Source organism: Trichoplusia ni, chromosome 1, assembly GCF_003590095.1.
Source record: "Trichoplusia ni isolate ovarian cell line Hi5 chromosome 1, tn1, whole genome shotgun sequence".
NCBI classification, from domain to species: Eukaryota; Metazoa; Arthropoda; class Insecta; order Lepidoptera; family Noctuidae; genus Trichoplusia; species Trichoplusia ni.
The window spans coordinates 1,735,033-1,750,894 of NC_039478.1; the positions used below are offsets into that span (position 1 = coordinate 1,735,033).

The following is a 15,862-nucleotide window of genomic DNA, read 5'->3' on the forward strand; positions in this document are numbered from 1 at the left end:
AGACAATAAATATTAATTACTTATTTGCAAGCTCTCCTTGCCGCTAGGTATCTTTGCACGGCGGATGTGAATGTAAATGGATAATAGTTATATAGAGCCCCTAAATTATCCTGACCTAGAGCAAGCCATATTTCATTAACTGCTAAGTAGTGTTAGAACTTCTCCATAGTTTGTGATCTGCCTACTTTCCGTAACAATGGCTACATTGTCAAACTGTCACAGTTCATGAGTTACAGCCTGGTGAAAGATGGGCAGACAACAAAATCTTAGTGATAGCCCTCTTTTTCCATTGGTTCTTTACCTACTTATTTATTTTTTTCGTTATAAGTAGTTTTTAAACAATTATAATAATTAATTTTAACAATTACAATAATAATTGTAGCTTAGCTTTAAAGTAAAGGTAGATACAATGTTAAAATATTAATTATAGAATTAGTCTAACTTAAGAAAATTTCTTTAATTACCTATTTAAATGACCCCTTCAAAGGATTGAATGCAACGGTACTTATTATCACCGGAAAAAATTCGGGAAGTATGAAAAAATATATATTTTATTCACATTAGGTACATAACTCTCTAACAGAATAAATAAAGTACCTATAAATAATATGCGTGGAGGTGGTAATTTTCAGAAAAGTAAAAATGAAATCATGTTTAGGTAATGATGACTTAAACTTAAAAATAATATTATTTTGCTTACAAATAAAAGTTATACAGATTCAGCTGAGAATAATGCTTTTTCTTTTAATAATTTTTACCTTCCATAACGTTATAATACGATAAATATCACTGTATTTTAAATAAACTCAGTTTTATTGATTCCTAAGTGAACGCAATTGCCAGCCTTGAAAATGAAGGACTAAACATGCTACAAAACTGAACGCAGCCGTTTGCTTCAGTCAGTCTGAGTTCTCATTTGGTTTGGAAATGTCAAACAAACAAAATAGCGCAAAGTGTGTGTAAAATACAGACACGGGTAACGGGTATATTTTATTCGTTTGAATATACGTACTCATACATAGCTGCATTCAATCAGTATTTTATCTCATGTAGTAGTAGGCAGCGCCACAGTATTGTTACACCCGGCGGTAACAACGGCAGTGCAATGAATCCGGTGTGCTACAATGGGGGAGCCCATGATAGACTCATTCATGAGGCTGATCAGCTAATATCTCACATCGAACGTGGTTCTATGATCCTCAAATTTTATCCGCGCAAACGCCCCGAACGCCGCTCACTCTCTGTGAGACGAGAAACCCATCAGGTGATTTGGTCTAGAACTGGCATACCGCAAAAGAATGCCTACGAAGGAGCCCTGGACATAAGAGATATCAAAGAAGTTAGAGTCGGCAAGTCTTCAAAAGACTTCGAGCGGTGGCCAGAGGAGTCCAAGCGGCTGGAGAGCTCCAAATGTTTCACCATCTACTATGGCACAGAGTTCAAACTGCGTGCAGCTTCGTTTGCAGGTAATATATATTTTGTAAACACGTCTAAATATATCGGCAGCAGCAAATTGTCACATAAATCGATGGTTGGTTGTGAGTTTTGTTGAAGTGCATTGCCGAATTGTTTTGATTTCTATGTGTACATACATCTAGAAATTTTGAGTCATTGTGCGAAATTAACCCTTTTGCAGCTCAAACTGATAAGGAGTGTGATGCCTGGGTGAAGGGTGTCAGGTTTCTCATTGAGGAGGCTATTACAGCATCCTATCCGCTCCAAATAGAAAGGTGGCTAAGGAAAGAATTCTATGCTATAGAAAATGCAAATGAAAAGTAAGTTGTTAACATTTTATGTGCATGAATATTATTTAAAGTATTCATAACCTTCAGAAGGACATCAATAGTGAACGCTGAAGAATAAAACTCGGCTAAAATTTGAATATAGTGCAGCTTGTACTGGCACTGTTATCTCATGTATTTATTTATTGATTATATTGTGATTAAGCACTTAAGGCGAGTGGGTGTGAAGTTGCGAATTGTATTTTTGCTAAGCAAATATTTACTTTTTTTCTGATGGGATTTTCAAATTTTATTTTTCATATTTGAATTAGGAAATGGAAATAATATTCACTTACTTGCAAGGCACTCTGATATACCTCTAAACATGTAGACATAAATTAAATAACAGCAAATGACATGTATTTTTTTTTTTTAGTATTACTTTGAAGGAAGTGAAGGCGTTCCTTCCAAAAATCAACTGCAAGATATCAACAAGCAAATTGAGAGATTTGTTCCAAGAAGTGGATACAAGCAAGAGGGGAGAAATAGGGTTCGATGATTTCTCACTTTTATACCAAAAAATAATCTTCGACGAGAATGTAAGTTAAAATGTATTTTTATTTTGTTTTTTTATATGTTATATTATTTGCAAATTATTTTTATTTTATTGAGTTTTTGTTGGTGAGCTATCACTTGTCTTTTGTAAATTGCAAAGCATTGCTATGACTGAATTTTTAGTTTAACACCATAATTTATTAATCCATTCTAAACTGATTACAAAAAGGAATTCCGAAAATTTTGTATCGATATTTATACACATAATTCTTCATCTCATACAATAATGTGTCTTAGCAACTCTTTTAAAAAAAAATACTTATTTTAAAACAGGTTTTACTCTTTAAAACTTAAAAAAAATACATATAATATTTTAGCACAGTAGTCTTGATAGATGTACCTATACACGGTCAGCAAATTATTAATATATCAAATGTCTGCATATCCTACAACACTTAATGTAAATAATGCAGTCTTCATAGAAATGGTAATCTGATCTACAGAAATTTTGTTATGATAATACAATGGAAGGATGTTGCACTTGAGTTTGTATTGTTATTTTAAAACTATTTTACTGCGTTTAATAAGGGCTTTACATCAAACTCATTTTTATAGATTATGCCACTGGCTAGACCAGTGAGTACACCTTAAAACCTTAAACACTTATCAAGAAACTCTCTGGTTAACAAAATTATGTTACCTACTCCCAGATTTAGTGATTAAAAAGTTTTTAGAACATTTGCGATGTACGGTTGAAATATGAAATGGTAAATAATTTTAGAAGACACGTAAATTAGGCCTGTCAACGAACATAGATAATCCGTTACGTACGTAAACGACGGCTAAAAACAGACTAATATTTAAAAATTCCAATGTAAGTTCTCTCCCTAACATTAAAATCATTGACCACAATCAATACGCAGTAAAGGGCCTAAAGATACCTCTCATAGTCAAACTGGAGTGAAAGAGAGACATCTCTCTTTTACTACCCAAGTCTTGATAAAAGAATCGATGGTAGGCCCCCAACATGTCCATTATCTAGAAAAAAAGCTTAAATGCGTCAAGTTGCGTTACTTGCAAGTAATTCAATTAACACAAAATTATCATTTAATATTAGCGCGACCGCAAAACATTATTTTGATTCATTACATCGATTGAATAATCTCCCAACATAAAATTGAGATTCACTTTAAATCGAATCACTAAGAATTTCCCGTCACTTTATAGTGGAATTTACGACCCTCAAAAAATTTGCTCCTTACTTCAAAGTAAATATTTTTTTCAAAACCATTTAAATTACGTGAAAAAAACACCTACTCAATCTTTAAAATAGCGCTGGTGGTTCGCTTAAATGTTCGTTACCGCGGGGTTCAGCATGCAGCGCAGTGGTCATTGCTGTGCTAATCAGCGCCACTCGGCTTTGTGTGCGGAATATAATCATCTGATTTTCATAAAGTATATTAGAATTTTGAATCAAGCTAAGCATGGGTGTTTTACGGAACTGGTAACATGATCTTCTAAATATACAACCATGCCACTTCTTTGAGGCGTACTGAGTCAAATCAGTCAGTACATCACATGAGAACTATGTCAGGGAAAATCCAGCAAGACCGTGATGAAAATAGAAGCCATATAAAATTCAATACAGAACAGCAATCACTGCTACCATATGGTATTCATGAAACTTAAATTAAACTTGTTGAAATTGTGCCAAGGAAAAGAGGTGGTATGCAGGTGTACTATCCTTGATCTATTAATTGAAGCCTAAGGTACCTTTAGTTCCCATAGTGATGGACATTCAACACATTAAACTGTGTCAATGATATCCCCATGACACAAAAGTCTTATTTACTAAATTTAACTGCACCAAACGAACAGTCCTAGTACTTAGAGCTTTCATATGTTGAACAGTTTTAACAAGGACAGATCTCATACCATTGGTCGGCCTAATGAAATCGTGTCAGGGTGTGAGGGTGACAATTACATATTATGATCAATGATAAGCCTTGACATGATCATTTATTATTACTCAGCCTTCCATATTTTCAAGGTTGCTAAACCTTGATCACCTGCTAATCAGTCAGGTAAGTGTGTCAAGGAGGGGCCTGCAATTGACATGGTGTCTTTAATATTAAATGTAATCCCACATTAATTAATAGGACATCGAGCTATTACAACTAGATCAATAAATAGTTGGTAACATTCAATTTACACTTGAGTTAAAGGTCTTTTCAGATATTGGATTGGTTTTACATTTTATAAGCAGGTAAATTTAACTTGGTCATTATGTATCACAAGCTTTTGCCAAATTAGATAAATGTTGTTTTTACGCCTTATGTTGAGCTGCATTTTATTTTTCGTTTACTTTCATGAAATTTTATATAAAACTTCATGTGTTATAGAACGGATTAATAAACTATTCTTCATCGTTCTAGAACCTTACGAGACAAGAAGTCGATAGCTTCCGGCATAACAATATCTGGTGGAATTTATTTAATAAAGTAATATCATTCATAGCCTCGTCTAATTCCTGTTTGCTAATGCCACGCTTCTACTACCAGAATGTTCACGACATCTTTGACAAATATTCACTTTACTGCAAGAATGGCTCTACTATAACTTTACGGGAGTTCCAAAGCTTCCTCCGTGTCGAACAACATGATAAGCTCGGCGATGACGAAGCAGTTGCTTCCCAGTTCATCAGGGATTACCTGAGGGACCCACAGAGGGACATATACGAGCCATACTTTACTCTTCATGAGGTAAACCTCTACTACTCTTTGTCTTATTGTTGGCAAAATTAAAGGCAGTAAACTGTATATTAAATATTCTTGCAGTTTATTGAGATGCTGTTCTCGAAACAAAATACAATCTGGGACAGCAAACATGATACTGTCACTCAGAATATGACCAGACCACTCTCACATTACTGGATATCATCATCGCACAATACGTAAGTCATTTTCAATCTTTACTATTTAGCAATTGCTTGTACATATCTTCCACAAAATAACTCTGTTTCCACTTTTAGTTATTTGACGGGAGATCAATTTTCGAGCGAGTCATCTTTAGAAGCTTACGTCCGATGTCTGAGGGCTGGATGTCGTTGCATTGAACTTGATTGCTGGGATGGCCCGGATGGAACGCCGTTCATCTACCACGGTCACACGCTCACCACAAAGATACGATTCATGGACGTACTACGTACCATCAAAGAGCACGCCTTTGTTTGTTCTGACTATCCCCTGGTACTCTCTATTGAGGATAACTGCTCCTTGCCGCAACAACGCCGCATGGCGAGCGCTTTCCAAGATGTTTTTGGCGATATGTTGCTAGTAGCGCCCTTCGAGAAAAATGAGACTAACTTGCCCTCGCCCCATGATTTACGCAGGAAGATACTGTTAAAGCACAAAAAGCTACCCGAAGGAGCTGAGGAGAATTCCTTCGCTATACGTCAGGAGGAGGGAAAGGACTTGGACTTGAGAAACTCGATAAAAAACGGTATTCTTTTATTAGAAGATCCCGTCGATAAGGAATGGAATCCTCATGCTTTTGTGCTGACTGAAAACAAGTTATACTACACTGAGCACTACAGTACTCAGACCGAGACAGACGCGGAGAGTGACGGGGAAGCTGAGGCCGAAGGAGCCTGCGTGCCTCAAGACGAGTTGCATTTCGGCGAGTGCTGGTTCCATGGCAAGCTGGCCGGGAACAGGCAGGAAGCCGAAGAGCTCCTACGATCTCACGCACACCTCGGAGACGGAACATTTCTTGTCCGAGAAAGCGTAACCTTTGTGGGTGACTACTGCCTGTCCTTCTGGCGGCAGGGCAAAGTGAACCACTGCCGCATAAAGCTGAAGCAGGACAGGGGAATCACAAAGTATTATTTGATTGACACCGTATGCTTTGATAGCCTCTACAGCTTGATCACTCATTACAGACAGCATCCTCTCCGAAGCCAGGTAAAATATACAAAATGTCTCATATGATTTTTGTTATTTGTCTATACATAATGTTCTCTTTTTTAGGAGTTTCTGATAACTCTGAAGGAGCCCGTACCACAGCCGAATAAGCATGAGGACAAAGAGTGGTTCCACCCTTTCTGCACGCGCGCCCAAGCCGAAGAGTTGCTGCGTAAGGCGAACACAGACGGCGCGTTCCTGATCAGACCCAGCGAGAAAGATCAGTCGTCATTTGCTATCAGTTTTAGGTTAGTACTAAATCTTGTTCCCACACAATATTTATCTGTTTATAGTTTATCGATATTGTGCATAACTTTTCAGTTCATGATTTATACATGTTTGCAGAATTGTTTACTGTTGCATATTTTAGAGAATTGCGACACACATAGCCTAATATATACCTCGAAGTCGCAAACGAATATTGCTTTGAATAACCTTCTCTAGGATTCCAATCTCGATATTTATTGTGATCGTATTGTGCTAGGTATAACTGTAACTGCAGAATAATCACAGCAATCAAATATTTTGCGCTCTGATCCCCCCACGACCTTCAAGCAACTAGAAGTGCTAGAACAAATAGGAAAATTGATTTGATCAAATTGAAAATTGCTGTTATCTAGTGCATCTATCGCGTGATTTATTTGTTTATCGAGACTCTGCTGTGTTAGCTGCATCTGTGTGCGCGGAGCGAAGTTGTAAGTTTAATATGTATTATATGTAGTAACTTATATGCGAATCTGAAAGGTAACAGACTTACAAACATTTCAAGCCGGTTCATGGTTTGTTGATAGACGTAAAACAATTTTATTCGGATGTCAAAATCTGAAGTTAGACGCTAGTGTTGGATGTATGACAGTCACGAATCACAGTCATGATCAGTAACTTTGACAATAGACTAAATTCATTAGTTTTCCGGAAACCGGGGGTTAGTGTATCAAAGAAGCCATCTAACCCTTTTATAAAACGTTACATTGAAGTATTTCCAAACGACCTAAGACCTGTAGATTGTTATCAGGAGTAAAGCTTATACATTTTACAATGTAACGTATTCAGAGTTATTTATTTTCCACCATTGAGTGCTTAACAATGCGGGTAATATTTCAGAACTCGTAAATCATGCGCAACTGACATAACTCGCGGATATCGACATAGATAGACGGCATTAGGTATTTTACCAATTTTTTCTAATTTATTTTTTGAAATAAATGTTCTATTTGAAAACACGAATTTTAGTGACGGATAAGTAATGAAATAAGCAATAATTATAAACATTTTACTTGAATATGTACGTGCTACGGTGTGTCGAAATTTGACCGCGTAAGCTTTTGTTTACTCTACTAATCCGGTTTCATGGACATCGCGACGTTTCGACGGTAACTTAGTATTGTAAATCATAATCGAGTGACATCTGACACCTAATGTTCGTATAGTTTATCAAGTACTTAGAAATAGAAAGGTAAGATCGGTGACCAAGTTCACACACGTTGCATATTTTGATATAATGTATTTGGATTGCATCAGTAAGTATCTTATGCGTTTATTTTTTCAAACGATTTCATTAGTAAGACGTTTTCTATTTGTCTGTTTTTGCCTTGTTATTGTTGAATTTTGAATTGTCTCTTATATTTTTTTATATTATTATTGTTTTTTATTTGATTTTATACGTAATAACTGTAGTTATGTCATTTATCTACGAAGGTTTTTTGTTAAAGTAGTGCAAATTAGTAGTAGTTTTAAAATTACAATTGAACTAGATAGAATGGCTGTCAAACTTTACTATAACTACGGTTATAATGTGTGTTGTACAATAATCATTAAATCATTTCGTCATACGTGTTGTTTTGTGATCAATATGGTTTATGGTTTTTAACTCAATACCCAAATACTTTATAGCATTCCACAATATGAATTCTTAGGTAGTAAAAGTTAAAAATAGGCATTGCGGACCGTAAAGCTTAGGTGGAATATCCAGAGAATCGGTTTGTGTGACTATATATAGTGAAGCGACATCAATATTTTATGATTGGGTTTATATCGATAAATAAGTTTCGAGTTCTTTGTAAGAAAAACTATTTGGTGACCGTTCAGTATTGCGTCTGTTTCCTTGGTCTTTTGATGACCAATGAAGGCAAACGGCATGGTAATGACCGATACCTACCCAAAATAACTTTAAGTAAATAATAAAAACCAATAATTTTCTCTCATATAATGACATCAAAAAAACAGTAAAAAAGTCAATGCGCAAAAGCTATTTACAGAAAGATCTTATTTTTTTAGAACTTACATTACACACCCACATCAATAATTAACAATAATACCACAACGTAATCTTCCATATTCAAGACGTGCTGATCGCATTCCAGAACGGAGAAAGAGATCAAACACTGCCGCATAAAGCTGGAAGGTCGCCTCTACACCATCGGCACCGTCAAGTTCGAGAGCCTGATCGAGCTGGTCAACTACTACGAGAAGAACCCGCTGTACAAAAAGGTCAAGCTGTGGTTCCCGATCAGCGAGGACATTGTCAGGAGGATTATCGCTGTAAGTATCATTCTAACCTCCTTTCTAAGCAGACAGGGAATATTTTTATTATTATTATTGCATCATTTGCGCTCCAGATACAGCCTTTTTATAATTCAAGTAATGATTGAAAGTACTATCTGTCACCAACAGCGATTCAAAGTTTAATTGATCCTTTCATAAAATGTGATCGTGATTTTCTTAGATCATTGCTGATTATTTCTGTACGACAAGATGAATTTAACCAGTCGTGGAAAATAAATAGGTTCGCGCTATCATTATTGTATTGTTTAGTCTATTTCTGACGATTTATATGACGTCTGCAGAATAGGGACATGTGTTTCCTAGAAACCAATGTAATAGCATTACGTAGCCTTTTTTTCCCCCGGGGAAATCCTCATGGACTTTCTCCGCCCTGGGGAAGGCGGAGAGGTGTGCCGGACCCTTACCGGCTGAAACCACCGGAGTGCTTCACCCTTCGCTTGTAACTGAGACCACGGGGACGCAATGCAAACAACCGCGATAGCATTACGTAGCCTTGCCCCAACATATTGCTATTTTCTTAATAGTACTTAAAAAACATGATTCTTCACCAAGAACGCATACTTAGGGCAAATGGAGCTTTGCACATTTTCTAATTCAGTTTTAAGTAGAAAAAAATAAATCGTAGATTTGTATCGTCATTTCACCTATTTTTTTATGGTTTAGCCATCACGATGGAAAGAATTCCACGTATATGCGGTAAGTAAAGAACATGAACATGAACACAGCCAACAGCGACTACACTTGATAACCTAACATTGAACATTGCAAAATGGGACTTTTATACCAGTTTCTTTTACTGGTAAAAAAGTTCGATGTATTTATTTATTTACAAGTACAATTTACATTAATATAAATTATATACACATTGATATAAAAATAAATTTAGTTGAAAAGTTATGACCTTATAAGAACCCACTTCTACCCTTATCTAATGATTTCTTATTTGGGCAATGCAAAAAACACGTTTCGCATGTACTCAATCATTTTCAGGCAACAATCACAGGCAACTCCAAAAATAAACCTCGATACTTAACCTTTCCCTGTACCAAAATGTGTTAGATTGGATTCAGCAGTTTATACCAAATAGCGTAACAAACAGAGTCACTTTCACATCGATGATATTAACAAGGATGCTTAACGTACTTAGCGTACGATACTTAGATGCAGGAAAAAACAAACTTACTTTACAATGTAATCCGATTGCAGTTATATGATAATGCGTGCTAGAAATATCCGCAGTCTAACACTAGCACTGTGAGCTCAATGAATTATGATTGACAGATTGTTGTTCTGATAAATTGTCATTGAGTGGGGTTCTGTACAATGAATGTTACATGCAAGGCGATTGCAACGTGAGTCGTACTTGTTATGTAATGTTTTATTTATCTGTGGAATATAATTTGGTTTCTTTTTGCCGAACAAAAAAGTTTTATTATTTTTCTTGAATATTTTTTACTATACCGCTACAAACTATTCAGAACGGAACTAAGGTTGTTATAAAGCAGTTTTTAACTTGTAAGACATTTTTAAGAACTATATAGCTTTTCGTAAAATTTTAAGTTTGAAACAACATGCAAGAAGAAAAATCTTTTTTTATAATTTAAAATAATTTTACTTATTTATTTTATTTATTCATATAGGAACCAGACGACAACTCCGTGTACGGCACTCCCGGCTACATGGATCCCACCGCGTTCACTTCTAAGGTACAGTATATGTTATTACACCACCACACATGCCTCGTAACAGACTCGCTCAGTAACCAATAACCCTACGTCACTTTACTACCCCTGCCCAGCTATGGGCACTTGTATAGTATACTCTTGCAAACTAATGTATATTGTAAGCTTTTATAAATCCGAATGTTCGGCGACGCTGTTGGTTTTATAAAAGCTAACATTTGGATAACGTTTGCTTTTTAATAACATTTTACAGAAAATACAGGTTTATCGGTGCCAGGGTTATGTATCTTGCAATAATTATAAATGGAAGCGGGATATTGTTGCCGCATTGCATTTATTGGTTCCTCTCTTCGCTCGGCCAAGAAAGTAGTCTACCAGTGTTGATAAAACTTTTTACATTCTGTAGCCGTGAGCATATTTTTGCATTGGAATCAACCTTTTTTTTTTTAAACTCGGGTATAATTTTGAACTTCTGGGTACTTTCTTGGCGGACCGTACTTTAGTATAAGTTTAAGCATGATATCGACTTGATATATTATTTACGCCTTTTTTAACTTATTAATGCTTTAATCTGATCTCTATACTTTTTTATATAGATACTGGAGGTGAAAAGAAATATTGGAACTGGGCACAGGTTGTCTCTCTGCGCTATTAACATTATTTTGTATGTAACTATAATAACGCCCTAAAATTAGATTAACTTTATATCTAGTCCTAATTTAGTTACTTCAGCCTAGATTTAAAAAAAAATCGGCAGATTTAGAAGAATTTGTTCAGATAAAACTTACTTATGTGTGATACACTAGCATTGAAGTTATGGGATAAGAGTGTCAAACTTACTAACTTATCCTTTTAAATTGCGTCGGATTCTTAGATAGTTTTTTTATTGTATATACCATACCTAGTTATAGTTACTATAAAATTATCTTTAGCAAGCTTGGTTAAGTTTTATCCCTTGTACCTATACTCACAGAGGTCGCTACCATCAGTTTACTGTCATTACGGAAGTTTTTGTTTGCATAGGTGACGGTGAAGGCGTTGTACGACTACCGCGCCCGTCAAGATGACGAGCTGTCCTTCTGCAAACATGCCATCATAACTAACGTGGACAAGCCCGATGAAGGCTGGTGGCGCGGAGACTACGGCGGCAAGAAGCACCACTGGTTCCCCGCCAACTACGTGCAGGAAATAGAGGTTCCGCACATTTCCGAAGTCACTGTTAGTATGTTTGGACTGATTTGTGGTGGTCGAGGGACTCACGGATCAAAACAAAGCACGGCTGTTTGATTTAAATGTTCATTTTGACTTTCGATTTTTGTTGTGCTTTTGTTCTGGTTCTGTATTTAGTTTCAAGTTTAATTTGGTTTCTATATTTTTTTACTGAATTCGTTCATGTTATTTTCATTTTGTATTTTTCAGTTCTGCTTTGTAGACGTGATATTAAAGCTTATATGTTTTCTTAGGGTCTCGAGAACGAAACCGCAGCTTTGGGCTCATTACAGAAAGGTGTGGTTGATGTGTTGGGCGCGGTGGTGGAACTAGTAGTGGGCGAGGAGAGCGGCTCCGCTCGCTGGCTGGTGCGCATCCAGAGCCCGCAGATGTGCGCGCCCTTCGACATGGCGGCGCCAACGCGCGAGGTGGCGCTGGAGTGGCTTTCCGCCATCAAGGAAGCCGCCTTCAGCGCCAGCGCGCGCTCGCTGCAGCACAGGAAGATGGAGCGCACCTGGAGGATCGCCAAAGAGATGTCCGACCTCATCGTCTACTGCCGCTCCGTCACCTTCAATCAGGACCGCATCCGCACCAAGGGATACATATTCAATGAGATGTCCTCTTTCCCCGAGACTAAAGCTGAAAGGCTGATGTGCCAGCAGGAGACCGCTTTCTTCCTCAAGTACCACACCATCCAGCTCAGCCGCATCTACCCGAAGGGCCAGAGGATCGACTCCTCCAACTACAACCCCGTTCCTTTCTGGAACTCAGGCTCGCAGATGGTTGCTTTGAACTATCAGACTCCGGATAAGCCGATGCAGATTAATGTGGGGAAGTTCAAGGAGAATGGTGGCTGCGGATACGTGTTGAAGCCGGACTTTATGTTTGATGAGAGCTACAACCCATACTCGAAGAAGAGCATTGAAAAGAAGGTGAAGCCGGTGACGGTGATGCTCCGCGTGATCGGTGCCAGACACCTGTGCAAGTCTGGCCGCGGAACCACCAGCCCCTCGGTGGAGGTCGAGATCATCGGAGCCGAGCACGACAGCGGCATCAAGCTCGTTACCAAAACTGTTGGTTAGTACTCACTACATGATACGGTCACAGAATTCAATGTTATAAAGTAAATCAACAATGTTGTAACATGGTTGTTACTGTTTCAGCTGACAACGGAATAAACCCGATCTGGAATGACATTTGCGAGTTTGAACTGGCGAACCCTGAGCTGGCACTGATCCGTTTCCTTGTTCAAGACGAGGACATGTTCGCCGACAGGAATTTCATCGGCCAGGCCACGTTCCCGGTCAAGTGCCTGCGCACCGGCTACAGAAGCGTGCCCCTCAGTAACGGCTACTCTGAGGAACTAGAGCTGTCCTCTCTCCTGGTCCATATATCGCTCATCACTAGCAAGTAGAAAAATTAGCAAATATGTTACCCCCTACAGCTGGGCGATGCTATTTCTAACCAAAAATTTTCAGGCTACTCATTAAGGTAAACGAATTTAGTTAAATATGAGTCAAAAATTTATAGAGAGGCAAAATTATTATATCTTTAAATATTTATGAATCCTATTATAATTGACGTTATATCTACATTTATACAAATTATACACTGGTACTTCTCTATTGGAATTCTTATTGAATGAAGTACTATTATTGATCTTAGTATGAATTTGATGTAGTTTTATCTATGTTTTGTATCAGCGTTTACTATTAGACGGATTGGAAAATAACCTCTATCATTAGAGGCTGATAAATTTTAGGTTTTCAGAAAAAATATCGAACTCTTGATTATTATGTATACAGGATGTATATCGGTATAAGGTAGTTAGTAGTCGGGGATTTTCAATTCATGATATTTATAGATAGAGCGGTAAAAACACATTAGCCATATCTTCAATTCCTTAGAAGCCTATCCTAGATTAGCCTCCAGAATTTCGTAGCAAAAGACCTTGCAAATCTTACCCCAAAATTTTCTGCGGGGGAAATGTTATCAATGTTTTCAAGGTAAGCTTGACCAAATTTAAAGAAAGTCGATATACCATTTAATATCTTTTAGGCTAGACGAAAAGTATTCTTCTAAAAGATGTTGCTCCGAGGCATCTACGCTATTGTCGTACGCTCAAGCAAATCTGCCAAGATTTAATTTAGTGAGAGTTCTGAAGTGTCATAAACTTTCTGAATATCTGCCAGCCTGGTTTCAGGTAATCTATTATGTCCCAAGTGAATGTAGTACATAAAACCCATGTCATTTTGACAAAAATATATTTTATAGAAGTATGAAAACAAGAAAAGCTGCCAACCTCCCTGACACATCAAAGAACTGAAAAGTAGGTTATGAAGCTCAAGCGTGATATGATGAGACTAAGAACTTTTGCACCCAATACGTATTGCCAGACACTGACCCTGTACTATGCTCTAAGAGCAGAACTGTTACCGCTACGGTAACAAGATGTCGGCAAACTACATAAGCTCGTAGTACAGGCACTGGACTGATTGGTATATAGTAAAGCTTATCATGTACAAGGGTAGCCCTTTGTGAACTTAAAAGTGAGAACAGTGCTTTACAAGATAGGTATATTTAGTATGTGCTCGGGGATTCTGAGAATGCAAATAAGAGCTTAGTAAGACTGGTATTTTAAAAATCTGGTATACCTATTGGAAATTATTGATGCCAATATAAGATAAATTTAATAAATTATAGTAAGCGTTGAACGCGACAAGTATATTATATCTTATTTTCCCAAGAGTGGGCAATCAATGGCATTTAGTCTATGTGAAAGTTCTTTCACTCCAATTATTTTGGGAACCTTTACACTCGAACAAAAAAAACAATACTTATATATACGTATTGACTATGTATACACTTTCCTTGTAGTTTTAATTTATTCAGATGTTTAGCTTAACTTGAACAAATTATTAATATTTACACTCGAATATTGCACTTTGACCTTATATAACGTATATGAAAATGCTATAACGTATTCTTAAATACCACTTCTGACTATGGAAGGAAATACTTGACCCTAAGCTGCAATAGTCTTTACACCTATCAATAAGAAAAACTTTCATTGCATGATGATAATTTTGTAAAGTCCTCAAAAAAAGTTGTTGACCTCCTTGGTCTGAAGTAGTATATAGGTATCTATAGAATTACTGAACATTACCATATCTCGTTGCATATTATTAACATTTAACAATATTGTTACAAACGAACAAACAATCTCAATATATCTAATCTCAAAACATTTTACACATTTACTATTACTCTATTGACATTTATAAATGTATTTCTGATTTAGCATAATGTTGTAATAATAAGTATGTTATAATAATCACTATATAGGTGTTTAGGGAGATAAGAGGGTGTTACTTGATAATGTTATACGGTGTACTGGTTTTTAAAACAAACGAAAGTATTTGCATCGAAACTTGCACTGCCCGAATTTGGTATTCTTATGAACATTCTTTACATTATTTATGTTCAGCCAGCACTGTGTTATATATTCTGTGACTTTATGGACTTTTTGAAATGCTGACCTATAGTAATAAATACTAAATACGTTGATCAGTTGTCTAGCACTCATATTATTGATTGGGTTTGCCAAGTTTGTGACTAGATGGCGTTATGTGATAAAAAAGTATATTCCCCAAAAGAATGTGGGGTCTCACGTCAGTGTATTACAAATTAGGTAAAGAGAGACGAATTGTTTTTATTCGTGAGTTTATTGGTTTTCTAAAAGTATATTGTTAAGAGCACAGCAATATTTAAAATGTGAGCAGTGCTTGGCCAATCATCTAATTTAATTTTAAAAATCCAAATACAATTCCTAATTAAACAAATAATAATAAAAAATATCTTAAAATAATTGTGAGTCAAGTACCCCTCAATTATGTTTATTAGGTGTCTAAATTATAAATGTTATAATATAAAATAAAATACTGATTTTGCGCATACACGTTTTAGTTTAGACTGTAATGTTTAATAATACAGTTACTTTATGAAATAATCATGTATTTTGCTCTCTTACACATTATATTTATATTAACACATTATGTCACTGTGTGCATTTAATATCCGAACAAATGCATTTATTTAAATATAGTTTCCACTCTGATTTTTCAGTGTTGCTATTATAAAAAATACAAAATTTAATTTAAAGTATTAC

General features: G+C 36.4%; 1 protein-coding gene across 1 annotated transcript; it reads left to right on the plus strand.

The window, feature by feature from the left end:
- Positions 1-887: 887 nt before the first annotated feature.
- Positions 888-15,556, plus strand: LOC113505041 (1-phosphatidylinositol 4,5-bisphosphate phosphodiesterase gamma-1). Its single transcript, XM_026887581.1, has 12 exons — positions 888-1,466; positions 1,637-1,775; positions 2,158-2,320; positions 4,838-5,038; positions 5,114-5,229; positions 5,308-6,238; positions 6,305-6,486; positions 8,602-8,779; positions 10,444-10,509; positions 11,509-11,703; positions 11,949-12,771; positions 12,858-15,556. Exons 1-12 carry the CDS (start codon positions 1,106-1,108, stop codon positions 13,106-13,108), a joined length of 3,606 nt encoding a protein of 1,201 aa, XP_026743382.1. The 5' UTR covers positions 888-1,105; the 3' UTR covers positions 13,109-15,556.
- The last annotated feature ends 306 nt before the right edge of the window (positions 15,557-15,862 follow it).

What these genes read in the sequence shown, in the direction of transcription:
- LOC113505041 (XM_026887581.1), top strand. Translation starts at nt 1,106, where the DNA reads ATGAATCCGGTGTGCTACAATGGGGGAGCCCATGATAGACTCATTCAT. An exon ending in ATAGAAAATGCAAATGAAAA is followed by an intron (nt 1,776 to 2,157) that starts GTAAGTTGTTAA and finishes TTTTTTTTTTAG; the next exon opens with TATTACTTTGAAGGAAGTGA. An exon ending in ATATCATCATCGCACAATAC is followed by an intron (nt 5,230 to 5,307) that starts GTAAGTCATTTT and finishes TTCCACTTTTAG; the next exon opens with TTATTTGACGGGAGATCAAT.